The 24,888-nt window shown below is 35.4% G+C and overlaps 1 protein-coding gene and 1 non-coding gene across 2 annotated transcripts in view; one reads left to right on the top strand and one right to left on the bottom strand.

The window, feature by feature from the left end:
* Positions 1 to 24,888, bottom strand: part of LOC142350959 (uncharacterized) — a 215,280-nt gene that overhangs the window by 28,038 nt on the left and 162,354 nt on the right. The window contains exons 24-32 of the mRNA XM_075402986.1: positions 19,102 to 19,181; positions 18,587 to 18,759; positions 18,218 to 18,317; positions 15,228 to 15,349; positions 8,131 to 8,251; positions 7,476 to 7,657; positions 3,317 to 3,439; positions 2,773 to 2,873; positions 2,229 to 2,366 (exon numbers count right to left, since the gene is read on the bottom strand). Of these exons, the coding sequence (XP_075259101.1) occupies positions 2,229 to 2,366; positions 2,773 to 2,873; positions 3,317 to 3,439; positions 7,476 to 7,657; positions 8,131 to 8,251; positions 15,228 to 15,349; positions 18,218 to 18,317; positions 18,587 to 18,759; positions 19,102 to 19,181 (1,140 nt within the window). The remainder of the gene's footprint in view (positions 1 to 2,228; positions 2,367 to 2,772; positions 2,874 to 3,316; positions 3,440 to 7,475; positions 7,658 to 8,130; positions 8,252 to 15,227; positions 15,350 to 18,217; positions 18,318 to 18,586; positions 18,760 to 19,101; positions 19,182 to 24,888) is intronic.
* On the top strand, positions 15,396 to 15,468 carry Trnak-uuu (transfer RNA lysine (anticodon UUU)). Its single transcript has one exon. It is a non-coding gene; the product is annotated as a tRNA-Lys (tRNA).

The raw sequence follows: 24,888 nt of genomic DNA, 5'->3' as shown, positions 1-24,888 counted from the left end.
AGAAATGTTGGGGGTAAGTAGGTGGGTGTCTAGGTAATTGGGGGGAGGGGGAGGGGGGGGGGGCAGGGGAACAACAGTGAACATAACCGACTAACGTCGGGCGAATTGCTCTCAAACGACGGGCGAGCGGTTGGCTTCGTCAGTAGCTAGCCACGGGGGGGGGGGGGGGTGCACCTGGGGCTGATGGGGGGCAACACTGGGTTGGGGGGTGCAACAGCGCGGTGGGGGGTGGAGGCAATAGTGGGGGTGGGAAGTCAACAGGGTGGGGGGATGTCTCAACCTCTAAGAACCGCCCTTCACACCATAAGTATAAGTCTCCAAAACAGTTTGAGCTGAAAGGCTCTAAGAGCACTTAATGCCCGCTGGGCGCTACCTGTTTATCCCGTTTTTGAGGACGAAAAGTCAAAAGCGTCAGACGAAAAATCGGTCAAGCGAAAAATCGCATAAAAAAGAAAGACCAACAGGACTAATATAATTGCTACAAACTTCGTTTGAGAGCAATTAACTACAAACTTCGTTTGAGAGCAATTAAACAGGGATGTAGGACTGTCATGGGACCAAATTTCCTCAAAATGATCTTTTGTCCTTATATAATACCAGCAGCTTAAATTTTAAACATAACCGACTAACTTCCGACGAGTTGTTTTCGAACGAGATGGGATCAGTTAGTTTTGATAGCTGGATAAATCAGAGAGACAAATGAAAGTTAATCTCAGAGGGAAAAATAAAATAAAGGGCGAGCCAAAACGACTTTTGAGCCATGAAAATTTTCCTCCTCAAGTCTATTCAGTTCCGCTGAAATGTACATTTGAAGTTTTGTAAATTTTTAAGAGAGCTACCCGGAGACTTAATGCCCTAAGGCTGAATCAATTCATCGCACTTTTGAATATGGAAAATGAAATTAAGTCGGTCAAGCGAGCAATCGGCTGTTAGGGAATGTTCTAGCTAAGAAGTCATAACAGACAAGTGGAAATTTTCCCTGAAAAAAGACTCAAGTTTACATTAATTGCTCCAAACTTCGTTGGAGAGCAAATAAAAATGTTCCAAAGCGAAGGTCAACGTTCCAAAACAGAAGTCATTGTTCAGAAATAACAAATTAAACGTTGAAGTGCCAAACAAATTTGCTTGAGCTAACACAACATAACCGGTAGTACACGGAAAACAACTCGAAATTTTGTGCAATATCAAATCTAAACTATCTTTGCCCGAAAAGTCGAAAAAAGCCGCAAAGACCAAAGTTAATTCCACAAAAGATCTATACAAAAAAACAGACAAAATTTTATGGCCAATCACGAGTTTTCGTTCTCACCTGACCTAAGTGGGACGAGAACAAAAGCAAATTGTAATAGAGCTGCCTACTTCTTGTTGTGAAGAAAAGAATAGGACTGTTGATATTTGATTAATTAAACTGCTAATCTGTTGTGTTGATTACTAAAATCAAGATAACCAAGTTAATTGTCAAATTTTATGGCCTTGTTCTGGGGGTTTTGTTCGAAGGGTGGAGGTGTTGGTTGGGCTGCCGGGGGATAACATAGTACGGTCTGTCATGATTAGGGGCGATAAGAGTAGATGTAGGGGAGTATGTTGTGTATTTTGGGGTAATATTAAGGGGTAGTTAGATGGGGGCTAGGTAGGTGGCGAAGGATTAGGGTTTGCAGGGAGGAGTAAATTCTTTAGGAAGGAATGAGGTACTTTTACCGCATCAAAACATCATAGCCATGAACAAAGTTGCTTTGGCTAAACAAAACCGGTAGAATACCAAAAGACATCTTCGAGTCGTAGAGAGACCACGCACAAGACTAATATATTTGCAAAAAATTTCGCCTGTGAGCAAGTAATATTGAAACTCACGCTTACACGTGAACTGAGCTCGTTTTCATTTTATGATTGATTCCAGCATAGATGATGAAAGCAAGGAAAACTAACGTTCGTAAGTTAAAAATCGACAAAAACCGCAAAAGCGATCATAAACGTCAGTTTTTTTCGCAATTTGTCAGAAAAAAAAACGACGATTTTACGCATTTTTGGTCGTTTTTCTGACGCTATCTTAAAAATGTGCGCTTAATTCGACTCAAAATATATAAGATTGGGATTGAATTTGTTGAATTTATGTAAGATTTACGCTCAAGCGTTGATCTTACATAAATTCAACGCATTCAACGCCAATCTTACATAATTTTGTGTTTTTTAGCGGTGGCACCTCGGCCCGGGCGGTTTTCTGTACTGACCTCAATACAAGCTCCGAATTTGCTGATCATGACATTGTTCTCTAAGTCCCCGCAAACAACCGATCCCTCATCACAGAATGTGCAATCCACTTCATCTGACTGGTCGTCCTCTCCACAGTCCAATTCACCATCACACACCTGTCAACATAAACAACGCAAAAATGGCCATATGAACAAATGAACAACTGAAAAATGAACAACTGAAAAATGAACAACTGAAAAATGAGCAACTGAAAAATGAACGAAATGACGATGACGTGAAAAATGTGGATCTTCCCCCCCCCCCCCCACCATTACATTATCGCCCCCTATTTACGGAGCACGTGTCATTACACGGTAAATCATTATGTAAAAATATGGCACGTGCGTCTGGGGGGTGCAAATAATATGCGCCCAATAAGCTGGGGGGAGGGGGGCACAAACGGTAATGGTCCGATTTTGTAATCATTTGTAAAGTTGTTCAAATAATTATTAATTTGTGTTTTTTCATCAATGACCGAATGAAGGATGAATGGTTAAGTGATGGCATGTGATGGTATCTTACGAATGAGTTGGGGATGCATTTGTGATCATTGACATGACACTGGAACTGCCAATCAAAACACTTGATAGTACAATTCACTTCGTCAGAACAGTAGTCCTTTCCTATAACACACAAACACATAGAAACATTTCTTCTCAAAATTTCTTTCCAAATCTATTTTGAACCCCCAAAATTTTTTTTCCGAATCTATTTTGAACCCCCATCCCTGTTCCGAATGACCGATAAAAAACTAACCCAAATCCAGCTAACCCAATTAACCCAAAATGATAAGACTAGGGAAAAGGGAAACTAACGTAAATAGCGAAGAAATCGCTCCGCAACAATCGCAAATATGTATGAACCGTTTCCATGGCCGAACTGGAATTTTAAGGATACAGGATTTCACTTCGTATAATTTCTCGATTACACAGAATAGACTTCATCCCATATCCTTCGGATTTCCCACGGAATTTAATACCACAAGAGGATCTCCCGCACATGTTAATACTCGCTGATAGGTGCCAAAATTGGTGGGGGGGGGGTTTGAGGTGGTGTGTTTGTTAACCTGGTCCCCTGAGAGACGGGACAATACAGTCGCACTCTCCATCACAGATGTCAGAGGGAGAGAGACAGTGCTTAGAGTGACCCATGTCATTGTTGCACTCCAACTCAGGTCTAGCACACGAAGCTAAAACACATCACATCGCAATCAAGACGAAGTCTGTAGGCGATCAAGACTAAAATAGAAAAACTACTGAATTGCAAACCTTTAAAATGATTTCTTTTAAATATTTAGTTAATGTGATAATTTACGTACCCCCGTTGAACTTTCATTCCTGCAATTTATTAAAATTTATATCATTATTTAGTATGAGGCATTGCCTTTTATGCTGAAACTTTATTTCTCTAATTGTTATATTGGTTGTCATAATAATCATATTTTTATGGGGAAAATTAAAAAAAAATTTTGAGATCATTCAAGTTCATGAGGTTAATTGAGTTGATATTTGAAAATGTCATGCAGTAAAATGTTTAATCGAGCTCAACTGATGCTGAAAAAGAGCAGTATTACGTTATATAGGCAATTTATACGAAAATGGTAGCCCTCTAGACTTTTAACAGCAAATGTTTGTGTAAACATATACAGGAACTTCATTGTTGTAGGAGTTTAATATACTCGAAGAGAGTTTATTGGTTGCTTGAATGGTTCAACAGATTCTACTTCAGTTTTATTAATTCATGGGTCAGCAGTAGCTCAGGCAATTAAACAGAGAAAGCAAATTCTGAAAAAAAACAGTGAATTTTCTTCAAGTTTCGAATTTTCCAGCTGTTCCGGCACTTTCTGCAGGATTTCAATTGTGTTCAAATGCATTGTTATCGATAGCTTACAGTATTAAAAAGCACTGAGCTTCGAGAAAAATTAAGATTTCACTTCATCGTTCAGGATATAACAAAATTAGTGGATGACCAAGTCAGGTTTAGGAAGTCGAGAAATTAATAGTTAATGACCAGACGTTACAAAAATTCAATTTTTTTTTAAGTTTTCAATTTACGTGTTTAATAATCACTCGTAGTTCAATTTAAGTCCCTTATTTAATCAATGATTTTAAAATCATTTCTCATTTGACTTAATCGGGCTCCCTATGCTAGCTCCAACACCTCATTTTTTCATGTATTCATCTAAATTTCCCTCTCATTGTATAAATAGATGTATGCACGCGCCTCCAAGTATTCTAATTTTAATGATAACGGAAATATATGTGTTTCTAAATATATAAGTTTTTTACTAATCCATTGAAAATTCTATAAAGATTTTGAGAAAACATTGCAAATTGATATTAGTGAAGCTTTAGTGTTATCTAAGTAACCGTAATTGATCCTAATATGCTTAATAAGAACGTTCAATCTGGGTCATTGCAATGATGAAGTTATTTGGAGATAAACATATTCATTGGCAATAGCACATTTTATATGGTTGCCCAAAATGCTTACAATACATGTATGGTTATAAAATCCCCGGGTTGACCACCATAAACCTTTCTTGGCAACCTTGTCCAAGCCATATTTGGAGTTTATGGCAACTTGGCAACCATATAGATGACCATGCAAAAAAATCAACATTGCTCAAAAAGCTCTTAAAACACCCATACATTGTACTCTGAGTGGAGAAAAACTCATCAAGACACTTGATAAAAAATTGAAGTTCGTGGTGTCTTGGGAACCATATCCAAGACCATACACATTTATGGTGCCATGTGAGACTATAAAAGTCAAAGTCAAAAAATACAAAAAATTTACAGAGAACAGCTTAAGTAACATCTTTTGACTACATTAAGCGTTCCAAAAAAGCAAATTAGGTTAGTTCAATTTTTTATTTCTTGTCAACCAAATCCAAGACCAAAAATATGAATGGTCTTGCACATGGTTGCCAAGAAATCCATGTCTTTTCAGAATTCTTAAAGAGTGTCTAAAAAACTTGAAATATGACATTAAATAAGACATTTTTTATTAGCAGAAGGCATATGTTTATCAAAAAGCAAATTCAGTTCTTTTATATTCTTCTTGGCAACCATATGCATGTAGGAAACACAGAGCAACACTGCGAAAATCACGTACTATATGCGGATTTCTGAGAACCAATGAGCCCTAGAAAAGGCGTTTATAAGTTTAAAAATACAGAAAAACAAGTAATAACTACAGTGGTGATATTAATATGACATTAAGCCTTCGAAAAAGCAGACTCAGTTCCTTTATATTCTTCTTGGCATCCATACGCATGTAGGAAACACAGAGCAACCATGCGAAAATCACTTACTATACGTGGATAATTAGAAAACCATAGAGCCATACAGGAACCGTTTTGCAACCATTTATGGGTCATGCAAGAACTATGTATGAATCTTGTAAAAACCATACATGGATCATGTTAGAATCATGTAATTAATCACAAAATTTTTTTGTAATAACCTTGTATGGAACATGTAATAATCATGTTTGGATCATGTAAAAAACATGTCGGAACCATATATGAGCCATCAAAGAAACATGTAACAACCATATATGGATCATGTAGGTATCATGTGACTAACCACGAAGGTTTGTTGTAATAACCTTGTGTGGAGAATGTAATAACCATGCATGGACCATGTAAGAAACATTTAAGAACCATATATGGACCATTTAAGAACCATATATGGACCATATAAGAACCATATATGGACCATATAAGAACCATATATGGACCATGTAAAACCATATATGGTACCAATATGCCATATGTCGTGTAAAGCGTTTAAAGCTGGAACTGCTGCATAAGCTTTGTATGGGCGTTGAAAGAACGCACATATTACCATATTGGATTCTTGGATGCCATATAAGAATCATATATGGAGATCTTGGCAACCATAGCAAGATCATATAAGAAAATTTTGTATGGCCTGTATGGGACCATATATGGTTCTTGGATATGGTCGCCAAGAAAGGTCAACCCGGGTCCGTTATAACAATAATGAGAAAATGTAAATTAACTTGCTTAATTTTAAATTTTTGATGTGTACTCTCCACTCACCAAGAACTTGCGAAAGGAAAATGCATAGAGAATTATGCAATAGTACCATTCATAACTATTGGTTTACGGCATACGGCTACATGCAAAACAAAAATCAATGACCAGAAACTTCGAAGTATAAATGATACGACAAAGAGCCTCCTTATCTTCCCAAAGTTGTTTCAAAATTTTTGTGGAGATAAAAACAACTAAGGTGCTGTTTTTACAAACAAGTTTCATATACTCAAGCACTTGCAAATCCATTCAATTGTTCGAGAGAAATCTTAAAGTTTTATTTCTCACCTCTACAAGTGATTACCACAATTACATAACTAAAACATGCACCCCTTAGAAGTTGGAGGTCGTTCCCGCCAACGAGAAGATATAAATCTGAGAAGTGAAGCCAAGTTGTTGAATAATTCTGAGAGGATGATAACAACAGTGTGTCAATGTTTATAATCAACTTACGTTGCGATTACAACGGCTGCATCACATTGATTTTTAAAGTCGATTTTCAGTTTGATTATATTTTTAAATACTAACGGATGAATTATCAAAATGTCTTAACCTACCTATTGAATTTGTTTCATTATTAACCTAATTGAAATTGATTTTTTTATTCAACTGTTTTCCTGTGTACAGTTAAAGCATTTGATTACGAAGAAAAAGTATACACAATTTTTAAAATGAATTGCAGTTCAATCGAAAATCGGAGTATACTCTCTCATACAATCTGATGGACGGTCACGTGGCGAAACTCCTGCATATCCAGCGATTGTCTGACAAGATCTTACAAGAATGTGTAATCTTGCATTATTCTCGCAAGATAACCCTTTGATTATGATTGGGGTAGGGAAAACAATTCATAAGATTTAGAAAAAGTCTTTGCTCTCTTACAGCAGTTGGCTTCCTTTCGTGATACGCAGAAAAAGATCTTTGATGTTTGATTTTTTGTATCAACGTGGCAAGATTAACCACGTTTCAGCATGTTTCTTAGGGAACGGCCTTAGTTATTAAAAAAATTTCACAAAAACAATAATGAATGTTGATTTAATTTCATGATTTGTTTATGAAAATTGTTTGTTTCAAGAATGTCTCATCTTTTGTTATTCTTCTAGTTTGTTGGTTTCAAAAACAAGAATCCCTATAAGTTTAAAAAGAGATCTATCTCTCTTACAGCAGTTTGCTTCATCCTCTCCGTAAGGACAGTCGGGGTAGTTGTCACAAGTGTAGAGGATGTTGAGACACATGTCTGTCCCGTTCTCCCCCTGACAGCTGATTTCCAAGTCAGGATCACATCCACACGCAGGGTTAGAGTAGTCATTCACACACACCATCTGCCCAAACGTCGTACACTCACTGTGAACAAAATCAAATATGGTTTATGCCCGGGTCGAGGTGTCAATGCTGAAAATGTCCAACCTTCGCAAAATTCTACGCATTATTTATTGTATCCATGCCAAATTGATGCAAAGAAAATATCCCTAGCCAGGAGACAGATCCAGCCACCTATTGCTAGCTTGTGTGAGGTACTATATACAGTAAATTTAGATGTAAAACATCTCGAAAGAACATTACGTTACCAAAATCAGTTGCAATTTAAAATGATAATTCAAATACTGGACAACTCAAAGCTGGTATAATTATCTTAAGCGCGTGTACTTGTTCTATCAGTTTTATTTTTTTTGAGAAAAAATAAAAATATATTTTACGCGTTCCTAATTCTAAGGCGTGCAAACCAACAAACTCCTGCTAGGCCTTGAATTAATTTCCCGTGTGCATGTAAGTGTCTGGCATTTTAATCCCGTTATATTGAAGAATACTTTACTTACCATCGAATGCAGCTGGTCTTGAAGTAAACATATCCCGGACTGACATACGTGATCTCATCTGTGTCTTCACTCTCAAGGGCACAGGGACAGTTACCAGGCAACACACACTTGCGAGTATTAGCTGAAACACGCAAAAGCACTCATTTATGATGAAATCAATTAAACCAAACGTGTATTACCAACTTAGCCCTTATACGGGGGATAACAATCTGATGCATAGCAGTACCATTTCTAAACCATTTTTTAGGATGTATCTATCGACAGATATATATTCATGTATCCTTATGGGGTCAGAACGTTTCTTCAGAACCCTCCTTTTTCAATTAGAGATCCTGAAAGTTTTCACATGTTACTAGGAAAAAATGTTACTAGGAAAAAATGACAAAAAAGGTATCAAATATAACCAAAATTTATTTTGATCTGATCAAGATATACTGTTCTTTTTAAGTTATGTCCTTCTTTCGTTTCTGAGTAGCACTAGGTATGAAGATGAAAAAGCTGTACTTCGGTTAATGAGATTAAGATCTGTGTATATCTATCGACAATTCGTCGAAACGATTTCGGAAGCGACAGATCAGGTGTTGAACGAATAACTCTCCGGAGACTGGCGAGTGGTTTCCTATTGAGCACGTATGAAATTCATATACAACAGTCAACAATCAAGTTAATTACAAATCAAGTTCCAAAAGTTAGGGAGTTTACGTGTTATTGAGTCATCGCTTCTAAATTTTTTACGGTACTGGCTTTTCGTGATTGCGTTTTTTAGTGATTGCGTTGTGTTTCTTTGGCTACCAGAGATTGCAGTTATTTTTCGTTGTTTGTTTTTGCCCAGGTGTAATTAACAAATCTATATTCAGGGAAAAGAAGCATAGGAAGATTAAAAAATGATAAAAAAAAACTAAAAGTAATGAAATTTCAGTATGCATAAACAAGCATTGTCTGCACTCTCTAGACAACTGTGGCGTGTGGGGAATCTGGCTACCGCTGTAATTTATTTATTTATTTTTTTAATCTGCAAACATGTAAATTAAACTAACCACTTGGTTAATGTTACATGTTAGAAATTTATTAATCAAACATTTTTTTTTCTAATTTATAACAAACTAAGGTTCGGTTTTCGTAAAATAATTTAATAAAAAATATGTTTAAATCCTGCAACCCTTCTGTCTATTGGAACTCTTTCGTGTCGTTTAAGCATTTCCGCTGCAATTTTTTGTTTAAATTTGGTCTTCGACGTTTCTTTTCTAATTGTAATTGGAAGTGTGTTCCATTTTCGAATAAAGTTACGAACAATTGAACCATTACTCCATTTTGACTTACATTTTTGTTCTAAGAAAAGGTTATGGGTTCGTTTGTTTACAATAATAGGCACGTTTTCTAAAAATCTGAAATGTTTATTAGAGCGATTTCTTGTTTGTTGGAGAATATTGAAAAACCTATTTAAAGACACCAGTGTTATTTGGAGCTCTGCTGGAAGAATTTTAGTCTCCAGAAGTAGATCTCTGGCAGTATCGCATTTGGTTTTCATAAAGCAAACTTTTATTCCACAGTTTATCTGTTTGTTAATTCTGTCAATAGAGTAAGATGGTAAATTTTGAAAAAAAATTGCGCTAAAATCTAAATGAGACAAAACTAGTGATTTAAAAAGATTTATTCTTGTTTTTAGCGGTACCTGATAACGAACCAAATAAAATGATCTGATTGCTGAAGCCATTTTACTGATAACCTTATTTAGTTGATTTTGGTATGTCAGTTCCCTATCAATTATTACACCTAAATATCTACATTTTTCAGATGCTTCCAATCGGTGTCCCTTGAAATCGACAGTTTCAATGATCGGCAATTTTTCATTCCTGAATACCATTAGCTCCGTTTTTTTCTCATTTAAAGTTAACCTGTTTTGTTTCATATATTGATCTGTCTTGTTTAATGTATCTTCAGCTATTAGCTGCAAACTTGCTTCATTCTTTGCATGACATAGAATTGCTGTATCTTCAGCAAACTGTAATACATCACAATTCGTTGATACAGCTTCACTGAAATCGTTGACATAAAGTATAAAAATTAGAGGCCCTAAGACAGTTCCCTGAGGAACACCGTGATTTATGACAACCCAATCTGATTTTGCTAACCCATTTTTTACACACTGTTTTCTATCACAAAGGAAAGAGTTTAATAAGATTCTTGCATTTTCTCCGATTCCGCACTTTTTTATTTTGTTCATAAAAACATCTATAGATATTGAGTTGAAAGCCTTTGCTAAGTCTAAAAAGAGTGTGACAACAATTTCGTTTCGTCAACGCATTGGTTTATCTTTTCAGTTAATGAAATGATAGTATCGAGACAGGACTTTTGCTTTTGAAAGCCGAATTGATTCTTGTTAATCAGACCATTAAGAGTTAGGTGGTGAGTTAGTTGTTCAAGTAATAATCGCTCAAAAATTTTTGCTAGAGTTGGTGTGACTGATATGGGTCGATAGTTTTCTGGTTCTAGTCGGTCTCCCTTCTTATAGACAGGTGTAACATGCGCTGTTTTCAAAATTTAAGTTTTGTATGCTAGCGCACTCCGCCAAAATAAACAAGTACAGATTTGAAAGTTGCCATTTCGTACTGTCTACGTTCTGTTTGCATTCTGTCTAATTCTGTTCGTATTTGAATTGAAAAAAAAACGAACTCAAATTCACGCGAATAGAAAATCTAGCATGCTTCTGCAAGAGTTCTTTAGGAATTCATTGTTCTTTTTTTCCTAAGATGTGAACAATTGGTTCAATTTTGGTCGTTTGTGCTTTTAATTTTTGACCGGCTGGATCTGGATCTCGCTCATGCTAGGAAACTTCAACTCTTCGTTTTAGTTTTTAAACGTTGGAGCCTGGAGGATTTCTTATACAAAATCTAAAATATGTGTTTTGTGTTAGATGCAAATTTGGAAAGACTGTGTGTGTGATTGGTTGAGCCAGCAAGCATTTGCAAACAGAATCAGTGACCTAACACTTGACTTGGAGAACAAGAAGAAAATTTCTTGTTCATTTTATAAATTGCTTAACAACCACAGCTGGACGATTCTCTCGTTAGCTCTGAGTACAATGTCTCTACAAAGCTCAATCGATTTGAGCGGTGGCGTCATTTTCACTGCTAAAAAATTAAGTGATTTAACTTCTCCAGTTCGTTTTCGACTAGCAGACAGGTTGTCTTTTTTTAAAGGTTCTCCAATAGCATAAACTGTTTTGTTGTATTTTCCTTTTTTCCACTTTTCGAACCATTTTAGCGAGTGGTGCTTGGACTTCAATCTGATTTCATTAACTTGGCCGTATTCTGTAAAACAAAGCAAAATCATGTGCAACTCGAAAACATCAGTCAAAAATTTTTTTGTGTTAGAGACATATAATAGGAACAGTATCGGCGACAAGCCGCTCCCTGGAAAGACACCAGCTGTTGGAGAGAAACTATTGCTTCCTCTATTCTTGAGTTTAATTTAAACCTCTATCTGAGAGAAGAATGAGTTAACCCATACAAACTTCGATTTCTTTAATTCAATGTTGCCTAACTCTTTAATCATCCGTAGTCTCCAGGCTGCATCAAATGCATTATCTATAACAAGGCAAACAATTTTAACCATTTTCGAGTACTGGTATGCATCATTAATGTGATGAGTCGATATAATGACATATGGGTTGCGCGCACATTTTTACTCTTTATGCACTTTGTGTTTCGCCATAAACTTTGGTTCGTTCACAATGCCTTAAGATAAAGATTTTGATAACAGTTTTGCCGCTTTGCAATGATGCAGGTAAGGCTAATTGTTTTGTATTTTTCAGCTGTGTTTCTATATTTTAGAGGTTTTGAAAGCTTTGTAATTTGATAATCGTTCCAAAGACATGGAAATTGAGAATTGTTGACTGCGTTTGAGTTTACAAGGCAAAAAAGCTTTGATGGGCTCTCAATAGTTGGCTCTCACTTCGACAGGGCCCTCAGTAGTTGGCATTTTAACTTATCTGGTTCTGCTTTGATTTCTTGGTATTTGATCATTTAAAAAAATTCTTTAGAGTTTTGTTTTAATTCTGTCTCCAATTAAACTCTCCAATGAAACGTCTCCAATGGAATGTTCTCTTCTGCTTCGAAAAATTAATTGTTTAACTAATCCGCCTTTTTATTTCCTTTTGCAGAAGACTGGTTTTCTTTCCTAAACAATGTTTACTGTCATCTTTTGCAGATTTCAGTTTCCTTCAAATCTTCCTTTTGTCTTAATTTTGATTCATCAGATTAATGATTTATGAAACACTTGAATAAGTTGTTTTCTTTACTGGAGGTTGTTCTCTTGATTGGCGTAGTAGTTCGACTAAGGTTTGGTTTATTTCTTTCGTTCAGTTAAGGTAGCGGGTACTATCAGGACTTCAAGCACTTTAAATTTGCGTGTCGGGTGAACATTTTAAAGTGAGCTTTGCTTTTAAATCAAACTCTCTGCGAAAATCGTCCTCAATATTGTAACTTTCACTGAATGGTGGCTGCCAAAATCTTTCGTTACTTGAAAACCGCGAAAAATTTGAAAATTCAAAAGATCGCAAGAATGTAGATAAAGCATGCCACTGCAGTTGTTCTTAGAAGGTTGTTACGTATTCTGGACATTGGACAAATGTTTGATATTTCTGAACTTCATATAAGCAGACTTTGTAGCTCCTTTCTTGCAACAAGAACAAGAAAATTTCAAGTATCTTGTTTTCTAAGACAAGACCGTTCTATTGAAGTACTTTAAGCCTGTGCACTTTGACTATTTTGCTGGTTGTTGTTCTGATTCATGTTTGTTTCTTTAAATTTTTGCATTTGGTTCGAGATTTTGACAATCTTTTCAGTTGGTTGACTACTTTTCTTTCGTTTAGAATTGTTGAGGCACTATTGCTGACGATGTTCTTTATATTGCTATAGGTCATTGTGATTTAATCGGTTCTAATTTTACTGATAAATTCGGCAACCAGGAAGAAAATTTTGGTTGTGGTTAATGATTCAGCGGTTGGAGTAGCCTCCAAGTTCTTTCTATGCGTCTGGAGTACTATGTTTCCTGTGTCTGTTTTGTGGCTGCAGACAAGTCGCTTATGTCACCTAGTTTTGTGGAAGCCTCCACAGTTTGTATATTTTGTTTTTTTAGTCATTGCAGTTTTTTACAATGTGTTTTCTAACAAATTGCGAGCATTTAGTTGGCCGTTTCATTCACTTGATAAGTAGCAAAAAATCTGGCGTTTGAAGTCTTGTTTTACGTCGGGTGGGTCTCTGCTTGTTTCGAAGCGATGAAGTAGTCATCTCATTTAAAAAAAGTGTCTAATTGCGGCGGTTACATAATTCGAACAGTCAGTTATCCCAATGGGTTTCGTTGGTTTTTTATGGCCCTACTCATTATCTTTTGCACATTGAGAACGTCCATTGCATTGTTATTGATTAGTACTTCCTGCACTTTGTTTTCTTGTATTCTGTGATGAACAAAAAATTTTCGAAACTGGTGTTGGAATTTGCTTTTGGCAGCGTGTTGCTTGCGTTCAAAGAAGCGGTGAGAAAAAAGGAGCTGAAGGTTCGTTGTAATTATCAAACAATCTTATGTTATTTGGACTTCAGGCTGGGTAAGGAAGTCACGGATATTCGGCTGTTCAATGATGCTCTGAATGATGATTTTTCGGCAAATGAGCAAACTGGATTTGAGTTTCTCTTGGATTTATGGAAACTACTGCTCGTGTGATTGGCTCAGGGTTTATTTTGAAATCGTTTTTTGTTCGTTTGCGCTTATTTTTATTTTAAATAAAATTTTTCTCGTCACGTGATATTTCGTCTGCTGTATATCCTGCTTCAGAGAGAAGTGCGCTTAACTGGCTCATTTCGGCCAGCACCCTCTAGAGAATCTAGAAGCAAATGGTATAATTGAAAAATTTAGGAACGAATTAAAAAAACTTTTTCAGGGTTTAAAAAGTCGAATTTTTTCGCTGAGTAAGATAAAGGAGAAAAGGCAATTATTTACTTTTTGTTAAAAATCTGTTTTTATAAAAGCCTTACCTTACAATTCCTCTTACCAAGGACTTTCCTACTCGAAGTGGAGTACTTGCGTGTGGCTTTCCTGTCACACTTTGATGTACTGACCCAAAACCGACGGAAACAGCAATTTACACATCATGGGCTAGATTAGGCGAGGGGCTTCCCGGGTCGAGACGTCAGCGCCGTTTCAGCGCATTTTTTGTAAGAAATAAGCTGAATGCGCTGAAATGCGATGAAATTTCGACATGGCGCTGAAACTTGAAAACTTCAGTGCACCTTCAGCGCATTTCTATTATAATTTCAGTGCATTTTCATCTCATTTCTTACATAACTTTCAGCACCTTTTCAGTGCATTTCTTACAAAGTTTCAGCGCATCTTCAGCGCTTTTCTTACATGATTTCAGCGCATTTTCAGCACATTTCTTACATAATTTTCAGCGCATTTTTCAGCGCATTTCTTACATAATTTCAGCGCTTTTCATATCAAACGTTTTATTATTATAAATTCAAATTAAATGGGAAGCATTTTAGTTCTCAATAGCGCAGTGAATTAATTGATAGATGAGACACAGTGATCGGTGTTCGACCCTCGGAGCGAAAGAAAAGAGCTGAACTTTTTGAAATTTCAGCAGATTTCAGCGCATTTCTCACAAAGTTTCAGCACTTTTCAGCGCATATCAGCGCATTATTGTGGAAGGTTTTTGAGCTGAAATTTTTGAAATTTCAGCAGATTTCAGCGCATTTCTTACAAAGTTTCAGCACTTTTCAGAGTATTTCAGCGCATTATTATGTGAGGTTTTTGCGCTAAAATATTTGAAAATTGAGCGCATTTCAGTTCATTTCTTACATAATTTTTTGAAATTTTCTCGACCCGTGGGCCTATCTTCACTGGTTGCCTCTTTTCACAACATGAATTTTTGTCTCTTCGGCAACTTGGGTGAACCGCAAACTGCTTTTTCAAGCCGAAGAATCACACTTTTGCCGGTCAAATAAACAGTTGGTCGCACAATACATTGTACAATTACTACGTTTTTGGTATGCGAGCAATTAAAAACTTATAATTTTGATATCCGAATGTCTACTTACGTTCATATACATATCCAGGGAGACAGAAGCATCCCTCGTAACACTGGTCATCAAGGGTGCAATTGTGGACTTCTTCACTCCCATAGTTGGCGCAAGTCAATGGACACGCAGGTCCACACACTCTGAAATGGACATGTTTCGGATGATAAAGTCATTGAGTCCATTAGAGCCCTGCTAGCTCAGTCGGTAGAGCGTTGGACTTTTAATCCAACGGTCAAGGTTTCGAGTCCCTTGTGGGGCGTTAGTTATTTTTACTTGTTGCTACACTTTTGATGTCTCTATAATAGAAGTTCAGATAAATAGAGCATCAAATTTTCTCATTGATAATTAGTAGAAAATATCTGTAAATAACGTATGCTTTCTTTTGCGGTATCTGGAGCCCGTCACATGTCGTCAGTGCTAGATTCTGCTGGATGTTGGTTGGTTCTTGAACGGATCCATTTCAAATGAAAGACTATAGTTTTCCTCTCTTGTTATACTTTTCTAGTTTTCTGCTCGGACTTACTTTGTATCATTTTAATCATGGGCTAGAATTTCCCTGCAAACTCAAACAACAATTTATTAGGTATGTAGATTTTGACGTGAAAAATAAAGCATTCAAAAACTCTGATTGAAATTTAAATAAATAAACCTCAATGGATGCATTCATTGAGGAGTAATATCTGAACTTCAATCAGAGTTTTTGAATGTTCTTTTCACGTCAAAATCTACATACCTAATATATTGTTGTTTGAGTTTGCAGGGAAATTCTAGGTAACGTATTCTAGGTAAATTGCACGTATCAATTTTGCAGGTAATTTTGCGGTTAAAGTTACCTGCAATTTTGCTTACCTGCAAACGTTGCAGATAAATTTACCGAGACATTGTTCAGCATATCAACATTTTTTAAGAATACGTTCTCGGACAATGAACGAGTAATTAAATATTACATAACATTATAAAGCTCTATGGAGTAAAATAATACATTTTTTTTGTGTTCTAATCATTGAAAAAAAACAAATTAAGTGTTTTTATGAGTTGGAGACTGTTGGTTTGGGACAATTATTGTTTAGATGATGACAGTGAACAAGAAATCACCTAACAAATTTGCCTAGCAAATGATAGTTATTAAATTCTCCGAGTGATTTTTAAAACATTTCTTAGTCTCAGTCACATCAATTGATCTTAGGGTTAATCTACTTGACTGTGTTACTTGTTGTTTTTAGAAAAGATAGAAGGCATGCGGCGTAAGCTAAATCCAATTTCAAGACGAATAAAAGATTTTCTGCAGCAGAAATAAAAGAATGTTTACATGAGAAATCATGTGATAATCTACGAAAAATCGTGTATTTTTAGCCGATTTCTCATGTAAAAACACAATTTTAAACCCAATTACAAGAACCATCGTTTAAATTGACACGTTTTTCTTGAGCTTACCCATACATTTTCTCAAGTGATTCACATGTTAATCCCGTAATTTTAATAAAGTTTTTTGCATGAAATTATTCGAAATATTATGTGTTTTTGCATAAAAATTCATGTGATTTTTCACACGAAATTCTTACGCAAACACTCAAAAAATCGTGTTTTTTTACATGATTTATCTTCTGATTGGCACAAAAATTTGTAAGGTTAAGACCAATAAAAGCATGTGAAATACACGACTTCTCGTGAAAGTGAGCCAGAACTTATGTGTACGTTTTTACATGAGAAAAAAAGCAATCCCCTAAAATTCGGGTAAGAATTTTTCTGATGCAATTTACTGCAAAAGCAGCCAAAAATTCTTCTGTCTTGATTATTAGACTAAAAGAAATTTTTAGTTCAGAACTACAACTACACAATCAAATTGAATGCCATTATGTTGGAATTAGTTCTTTCGGAGAAAACCAGGCGAAATTTGACTCACGTAAAGCTGTTTTCCAAAAAATAATGAAGGAAAATTTATCAGCTAGAGCTATAAAAAAGAATCGCGATTTTCGTTTATTGTCCTCTAGCTTCAGAATTGTGATTATTGAGCGCATCTGCAATGAAACGACCGCTGCTGGGTTAAACAGGCACCTCAGTTATCTGTTTGTAAAAAAATGCAAGCGTTTTTCTCAAATGAACTAAGTGCACATTAGAGATCTTCAAAAAAGACTATGAAAGCATCAACGCAGTGCCAGATTAAATGACCACATTTTATTCTTATATACAATCCTTCAACATAAACCGTCTTTAGTGGATGTTTTTGTTTGTGGTGTAGAAAAATTGTTCATTTATGTGAAAAAAATCACAATAGTGAAAGGGATACATTTTTTAGTTTTACTGGTTGGAAGAAAACTTGTTAGCAACAACAACAAATTGTTCAATTTGCGTCCTATTTTTTCCAGGTTCATCATTTGTTTTTTGAGGAGTAGCAAACATCTCTTCAAAGTTTATGTGACCGGCATTTGAGTTTTTTCATGCAAAAATTTAACAGCGACAGCTGAAATTTAACCATATGCATTAACACAGCTCGGTTAAATTAGCATTTGATTAAGTTTGCTCATTTTTCGTGCATTTTCTATCAAAAAACTGAATTTCGAGCAAATGCGAATATGCAAACAATCAAGTTTTTTCAAACTGAAAAAAAAATCAAAATATTTTACAATTAAAATATAATCAAGCGGAAGCAAACTTATGTAGCAATTTTCACCTTTTTTTAAATAGTGGTAGTTGCTGTTAGTTGAGTATTCTCAAATTTGACGTCAAGTTTATCTGAAATTTTAAGGGGGAAATGTTTTTTGTCTAAGATTTTCATTTCCAAATTCAACTGTTCACAAAGAGCTTTATACACGTTTGTCAAAATCCAGTTATAAGTTTGAAAAAATGAAGACTGTGGATGAACGGGGCCAATAATTTAGCAACCCTGTGCTTTCACGCGTGAAAATTGACAGTTTTTATCTTCGTCAAGCTAATGTTCCTCTTAAAATTTTGGAACCATCAGGAAAAGGTTATGCAAAATATGAGATGATGAGATGTGAGTGACTGACCTATAAGTTGGGCACGTGACCTCAAGAGGAAGGGCGACTTCTGTAGGGTCTTGTCCGATGATGTTGATTGGGTCAGCACTGCACGGGTCACATCCACCAGCTGAACAAAAATGAGATAAAATTTGAACGGAATTTGTCTCAGTAGAAAATAGACACAGTTGAAAGTTAAGGTTTTTGCTCCTGGTCATGGTGACTGAACACTTTTTTTAACATATAATGAGCAAAGTTAAAAATTTAAAACTATTTTGTTGTTTTCAAAAGCATGAAATCATACGAGTTTATAATGGTTTGCACTGTTAATGTTTTTTATATCGATAATTACTTTTACTAGTTTTTAAAAAAAGAGGAGAAAAAATAGATAATGCATACGGCAGAAGTATCTGTCTCTCCACTGGACACATATTCCCTCCTGCATACAACAGTCTCTGGCATATCTGGCGACAGAAGTGCACAGACACTGGCAGTCTCCCCCGGATGCACAGCCCATACTCTCTGTCCTACAGTCTGCCACGTACTCTGTCGGGTCTATCTTCAGGTGACATCTAAACAAACAAACACATAAACAAACAAACAAACAAACAAACAATAAACAAACACCTGCCCTGCCTGATTTAGTGGGGGAGAACAGGGAACAAAAGATACTGAAACTGGCGACTGGAGCGGGTAAAGACATTAGGGACCTTTGTCACTATATGTCTCTATATTAACAAAGTTTCGGGGGCGTAGAAGCTCACTAAGGCGTGGTGGGGGGGGGGGGGGGGGCGAAACAGAATAGATCCCTTTTTTAAATTAATTTTGAATCATGGGAGTTTTGGCATACATTCCCAAAACTATCACACATTTTGTATAAATCAATTGAGGAGGTGAATGAATAAAAGACTGACTTTCCGAATATGTTGTTGTCCAGAATTCTAGCACACTGCTCAACAGCCCAGGCTTCTCTGTAGCCATAGGTAGAGTTCACCTAAACAAACACACAAACAAACATATTGTAACAAATTTCAAAAATGGCAACTCAAAAGAACTAAAAAACACAAACTAAATACTATAAATATTGATTATTTTAAAGATTTGCAAGATTTGTTTATCCGTTGATTCGGTAGCCTGGGATCAAATCTGGCAGTTCTTTGCCATTATAACCCCCCCCCCCCCCATTAAATTATACCCCCTATTATGGTATATTAACCATTATTGGGGGGGGGGGTATAGGTTAACTGACCACTAAGATGGGGGGCTATAATGGGAAAGACCCAATCTGGCCATTAACGTTGAATATTACGCCTGCAATCCAATAATACAGCTGACTGTTAGGCCAAGTGTCCAATGATAGGTTGTATTATAGCATGTTTGATGTAATCGCAAGTATCAATGGGAACAGGTTTGTTCGTAGAACAGACACAATACCACATGCAAAACAAACAAACACACACACACACATACACACACACACACACACATACACACACACACACCCACACACATATATACACACACACGCACACACACACACACACACACACACACACACACACACACACACACACACACACACGCACACACGCGCGCGCACGCACGCACACACACACACACACACACACACACACACACACACACGCACACGCACGCACACGCACACGCACACGCACGCACACACACACATACACACACACACACACATGACAATTTTATGGTTTCATCAGCCAACCGGTTTCGTTTAAATCCATTAATAAATCAATGGTTAAAAGAACAGTTTTTTCCAAAAATGAATTTATCTATTTGATGCTCAATTGTATAAGATTCCTCAAAAAGGCACTGCTATTCTTTAACTTTATGTCATAAAACTCGAATTCTTTTGAAAACAGGACTAGTGAGTTTCAGATCACTTATTTTATAGCACATTTCTGCCGGAAAATATTTTCAGTTTCCACTAAAAAAAAATAAGAATATTAAAACCAGCAAGTTAACTGGAGGGAGGATCCCTCTTTTCTTTGTAAGGATCGCGACCGAGCTAGAGATCTTCAAATTCCGACAAGTGACCTCAGTTGAACTACTAATTGCTAAACAGTCACTAATGATATTCCATCATTATAAAAATCATCCAAAACAAAGCGACAAATCAAATTCCACCAATTCTAGACACTGAAACAGAATCCTAAATCAAAACAGTTTAAAACCAGGAAAATCTTCCAAAGTGTGCATCAATTGGCAAATTATAGTAATTTCTGTAGTCTAACTTAGGAGCATTCAAAAATAATTTTTATCACTAAAAAAAATTTAACAAATTATAATTATGATCTGATTTCACATATATGTTAAAAAATTTTGAATGATTGAATCAATTTTTGATAATATTTTTGGTAAGAGGAATCCTTAAATTTCGGTTATAATGTAATTTACTCAATACAAAAAGTATGTTTAGGCAATCCTGCAGACCTTACGTAAAACAATCTGGTAAACTTTGGTATAATAATGTATAATAATAATAATAATGAATTTTTCTGAATGATCAAATACAGACATTATACAAAACAACTTCTTTCGTAACAACAAAGTGTGATCATTCGAGAGAAAGCACCAAAAAGGCCGTTGGCCTGTCAAGTGGTGCCTCCAGAGCAAAATATGAACTAGCTAGTGTAAAGACTGACTGCATATTCAAGTTTTAATATATATTTAGGAATTGTCAACTAAGCCTATTTGTTTTCACCAAAATGCATTCAATAATTCTTTATTTAGTAAAATATAATTATCTCGAAACATATGTAAGAAACATTCCGTTCCTTCTGTTTTTAAATTTAAAATTTCTTGAATAAATGAAAAATCAAGTCTTGCGATTATGTTGAAAAGATTTCTTACACGTTCAGTTATTGATTTTCTTACATGTGTAGTGTTTTTGTTTATTGTTTTCAATTTCTTAATTCTATGTTCTGTTGAAAGTACTGCATTCAATTCGTTATCCGATATTATTCGCGTTTTTAAATTTTTTGCTTCTGACATACTTATGTTTTTTACTAGTTGTTTCAATAGCTCATATACATGGAGCTCAAAAACTGAGAAGATTTTGAAGTTCTGCCCAATTTCTGACAAATCAACCCCCTTTTTTAATGAGAAAATTAACCGTAATATCCTGTTTTGTGCCCTATCAATTTTCTTAAGATCTGTCTTGTTGCCACAGCCGTAAACTAAGACACCATATTGCACAATGGGCTGGACATAAGTTTTATATAACTTCACAAGTGTTGGTCGTCGAAAAATTTTTTGAATTGGAACATAGCGGCTGAAACTTGAGTTAATTTGATCTTAACTTGTTTAATGTGTTCCTTAAAGTTTAGCTGGTTGTCTAAATAAACCCCTAAATATTTCATTTTTTCACTAATCTTCAATTTGTGGTTAAGTATTTCTGGATGATCACATGTGTTCTTTTCATTGGTCATCATTAAAGACGATTTTTCATCATTAATTGTTAATTTGTTTGCTGTCATCCATTCAAAAACTCTTGTTAGGCAATTTTTGTAGTTTTCGTTTCCATTTTTTAGCGATCCATAAATGTTAGTGTCATCAGCAAATAAGGTTACTTTGTTATCATTGCAAACTGATGGAAGGTCGTTAATATATATCAAAAACAGTAGAGGACCCAGTATTGAGCCTTGTGGGACGCCACAGTTTACCAGTAGTTTATCCGATTTCCTTTTTCCAATTTCAACACATTGTTTCCTATCTTCTAGAAAAGACTTCAAAATGTTGTGAGCAGGTCCGCGCAATCCATATTTGTAACATTTGGTTAGTAGGTAACTGTGATTCACTAAATCAAAAGCCTTTGTCAGATCAATGAAAACACAGCACGTCGGTTCTTGTTTATTCATGTTATTCATTAAATATTCAACAACTTCCATTACAGCATCAATTGTACTTTTCTTTGATTGAAACCCAAATTGTTTTTTTGATAAAACGTCATATTTTATAAGAAAACCAATAAATCTTCTGTATATTTTTTCAAGAACTTTCCCGAAGACTGGCAATAGTGATATAGGTCTATAGTTCGATGGATCCAATTTGTTGCCTTTGGTTTTGTAGAGAGGGAAAACTTTTGCTACTTTTAAGAATTTTTGAAAATATTGCTGTTGTAAGCATCTGTTGAATAAAATTGTTAGTGGTTCACAAACTGCATGATTTACTGATTTTAGGAGAACATTACTTAATTTGTAGGAATCAGTTCATTTTTTGCTTTTCAAATTTTTAATGATATCGAAAACTTCTGTGCTTGACGTCTTTTCGAGAACTATACTGCTTTGAATGGTTTTCACTGTCTTCAGGTAATCAACTTCTTTGTGACGTTTTTCTAATTCTCTGCCAATAGTAACAAAAAAATAATTCAACTTATTCACATCAACCTGGCAAATATGGTTTTGTTTTTCTTCTTTGATATCTTTCACTAAGGTAAAAAGTGTTTTAGAGTTTTTCTGACTGCTTACTTTTTGCTCAAAAAAGTTTGTTTTATGCAACCTGCATAGAGCTTTAAGTCTATTACTCAGCACACGATGTTGTTCTTTCACTTCCGCTCTGCCTGTTGCAATGTATTTCTGCCAAAGTTTACGTTTCTTCGTAGCTAAACTCTTCACATGATTGTTGACCCATTGTTTATCCCTTTTAAAATTGTTAGTGGTTACTTCCTTAGCGGGAATAATTTTTTCTTTCGCTTCATAAACAATTTCTTGAATTAAAGAAAAACACTCATCAATTGCTACAAATTCCAAATCATTTTTTATTTTTCTGCGGTTTTTGAAAACTTCAAAATTGACATCTATTCTAACTTCCTCGTCAGACAGTTTGTGTAGCTGATTCAAAACGAAGGTTTTTTCTTTATTTACTTCCAAAAACCATTTTTGAGAAGTAAAGATAACAGTATAGTGGTCAGTTAAGTCGCTTTTGATAATTTTAGTTTCACGTTCAATGTTTGAAAAAAACAAGTCAATTGCTGTTTTAGATTGTCTGGTTTCACGAGTACAAAAACCCTGATTAAAACAAAGTTCCAGACCTAGTAAACGAAAATAATCGCAAATTTTTTCAGCGTTTCGACTTGATATTAACATGTCTACGTTAAAATAACCACAAACTATGTGTGTATAATCAAGAGTATTTAGATCAGTAAAATGAGTATCTAGTACTTCTACAAAATTGTCAATTGCGTAATTGGGTGCCTTATACAGTACAGTCACATAAATTCTCTCTTTCTCTGAGTGCAATTGCGTGGTCAAAACTTGTACATGTTTGTTTGTTGTTTTCTTTACTTCGTTACTTTCATACTTATTACCAACATAAAGAGCTACACCCCCTCCTCTCGTTTCTCTGTCACATCGAGGCAATTTTCCATACCCATTTAAATTGTATGCATTTGGTGAACAATTTTCTTTGCACTATGTTTCAGTGAGAGCTATAACAGTAGGTTTGGATTGTACACTTTCATTCAAAACTTCTAGCAGTTCAAAGTTTTTGTGTATCGATCGTACATTTTGAAGAAAAATTGTAAACTCCATGAGCATTAAGAATCTTCGCGCGCTGAGATTTGATGAAGATTTACGTTCTTCAATTTTTAAGGTTTGTTATCATTTCACTTAATAAGTTTACTTTTCGACATTTCGTCTTATCACAAAAGGATGTCAGAAATTGCGTAAGTCGCAACATCCGAATCTCTAAATAAAATTGAAATAAAAAAAAATGAAAAAAGAAAAAAAAGAAAAAAATCCTTGCGTTTCAATGAAAAAATCTGGTTATTTCTTTTTTTTGAAAAAAAATGCTAGCAGACTGCGGAAGTCGCAGTAGCTGTTCATAGTAACTGATTTGAATAAGGGTTTGCCGTTCTGGATTCTCGCGAAAGTCGCAAGACCAAATGGACTGGCTTTTAGTTTTTTCTAACGAGCAATAGAAAGAACATTTTCCGCGGAAGTCGCAGTATTTGTTTTTTTACCTATGAATCCGTCTTCTACCAAACAAAATCACAGACAGATAAAAAAGTTAAAAATTATCCAGTTTAATTGCAAGTGTTTTTTATGCCTAGCTCAATTGAATGTTCAACTAACAAAAATAGTATGAAATATGAGGTTTTCTTTTTTTTTACCTTTTCCTTATTTTCATATTTTGCTCCGAGACAACAGAAAATATTTAGTTCTATAGAATTTATATGATTCATCAAACGAAACCTTTAGGATTACACAACTCAGTAACACGAGGACAACAATTGAAGCTAGCATCAATTATATGTTAACACAAGGCAAACATTGTATAAACATTTACTCAGCACCCAATTTTTCTCCCATCATTTTTTTTGCTCAGGTGACAAGGACGCATATAGTCTTAATACTCGTTCCTCATCAGTCAATATTTCTCGATGCATGCGTTTATGAGTGTTTTTTAGTGCAATTGCATTTGCGCCTGTTCTATCCCTATTTGCCATGACAGGATTTTGCAGCTTTTCGAGATCAATTGCATCATTTACTTTCACGTACTTGTTATTTCCATTAGTGCCTTTACATAAAACTAAAACCTGACAGTTGTTAGTCACAGTAATTAAGTTTTTATTCTCAGCAAGTTTCTTGATAAACATATCCAATGGTGGCAATCGCTCTTTCATCCATATGTTTTTTCCATTTAGGTCGTTTTTCAGAGTTTTGAGCATT

This window comes from Convolutriloba macropyga, chromosome 12, assembly GCF_964194025.1.
Source record: "Convolutriloba macropyga chromosome 12, txConMacr16.3, whole genome shotgun sequence".
Lineage (NCBI taxonomy): Eukaryota > Metazoa > Xenacoelomorpha > Acoela > Convolutidae > Convolutriloba > Convolutriloba macropyga.
The sequence above is the reverse complement of the archived record's forward strand: the minus strand, read 5'-3'. Positions and strand labels throughout refer to the sequence as shown.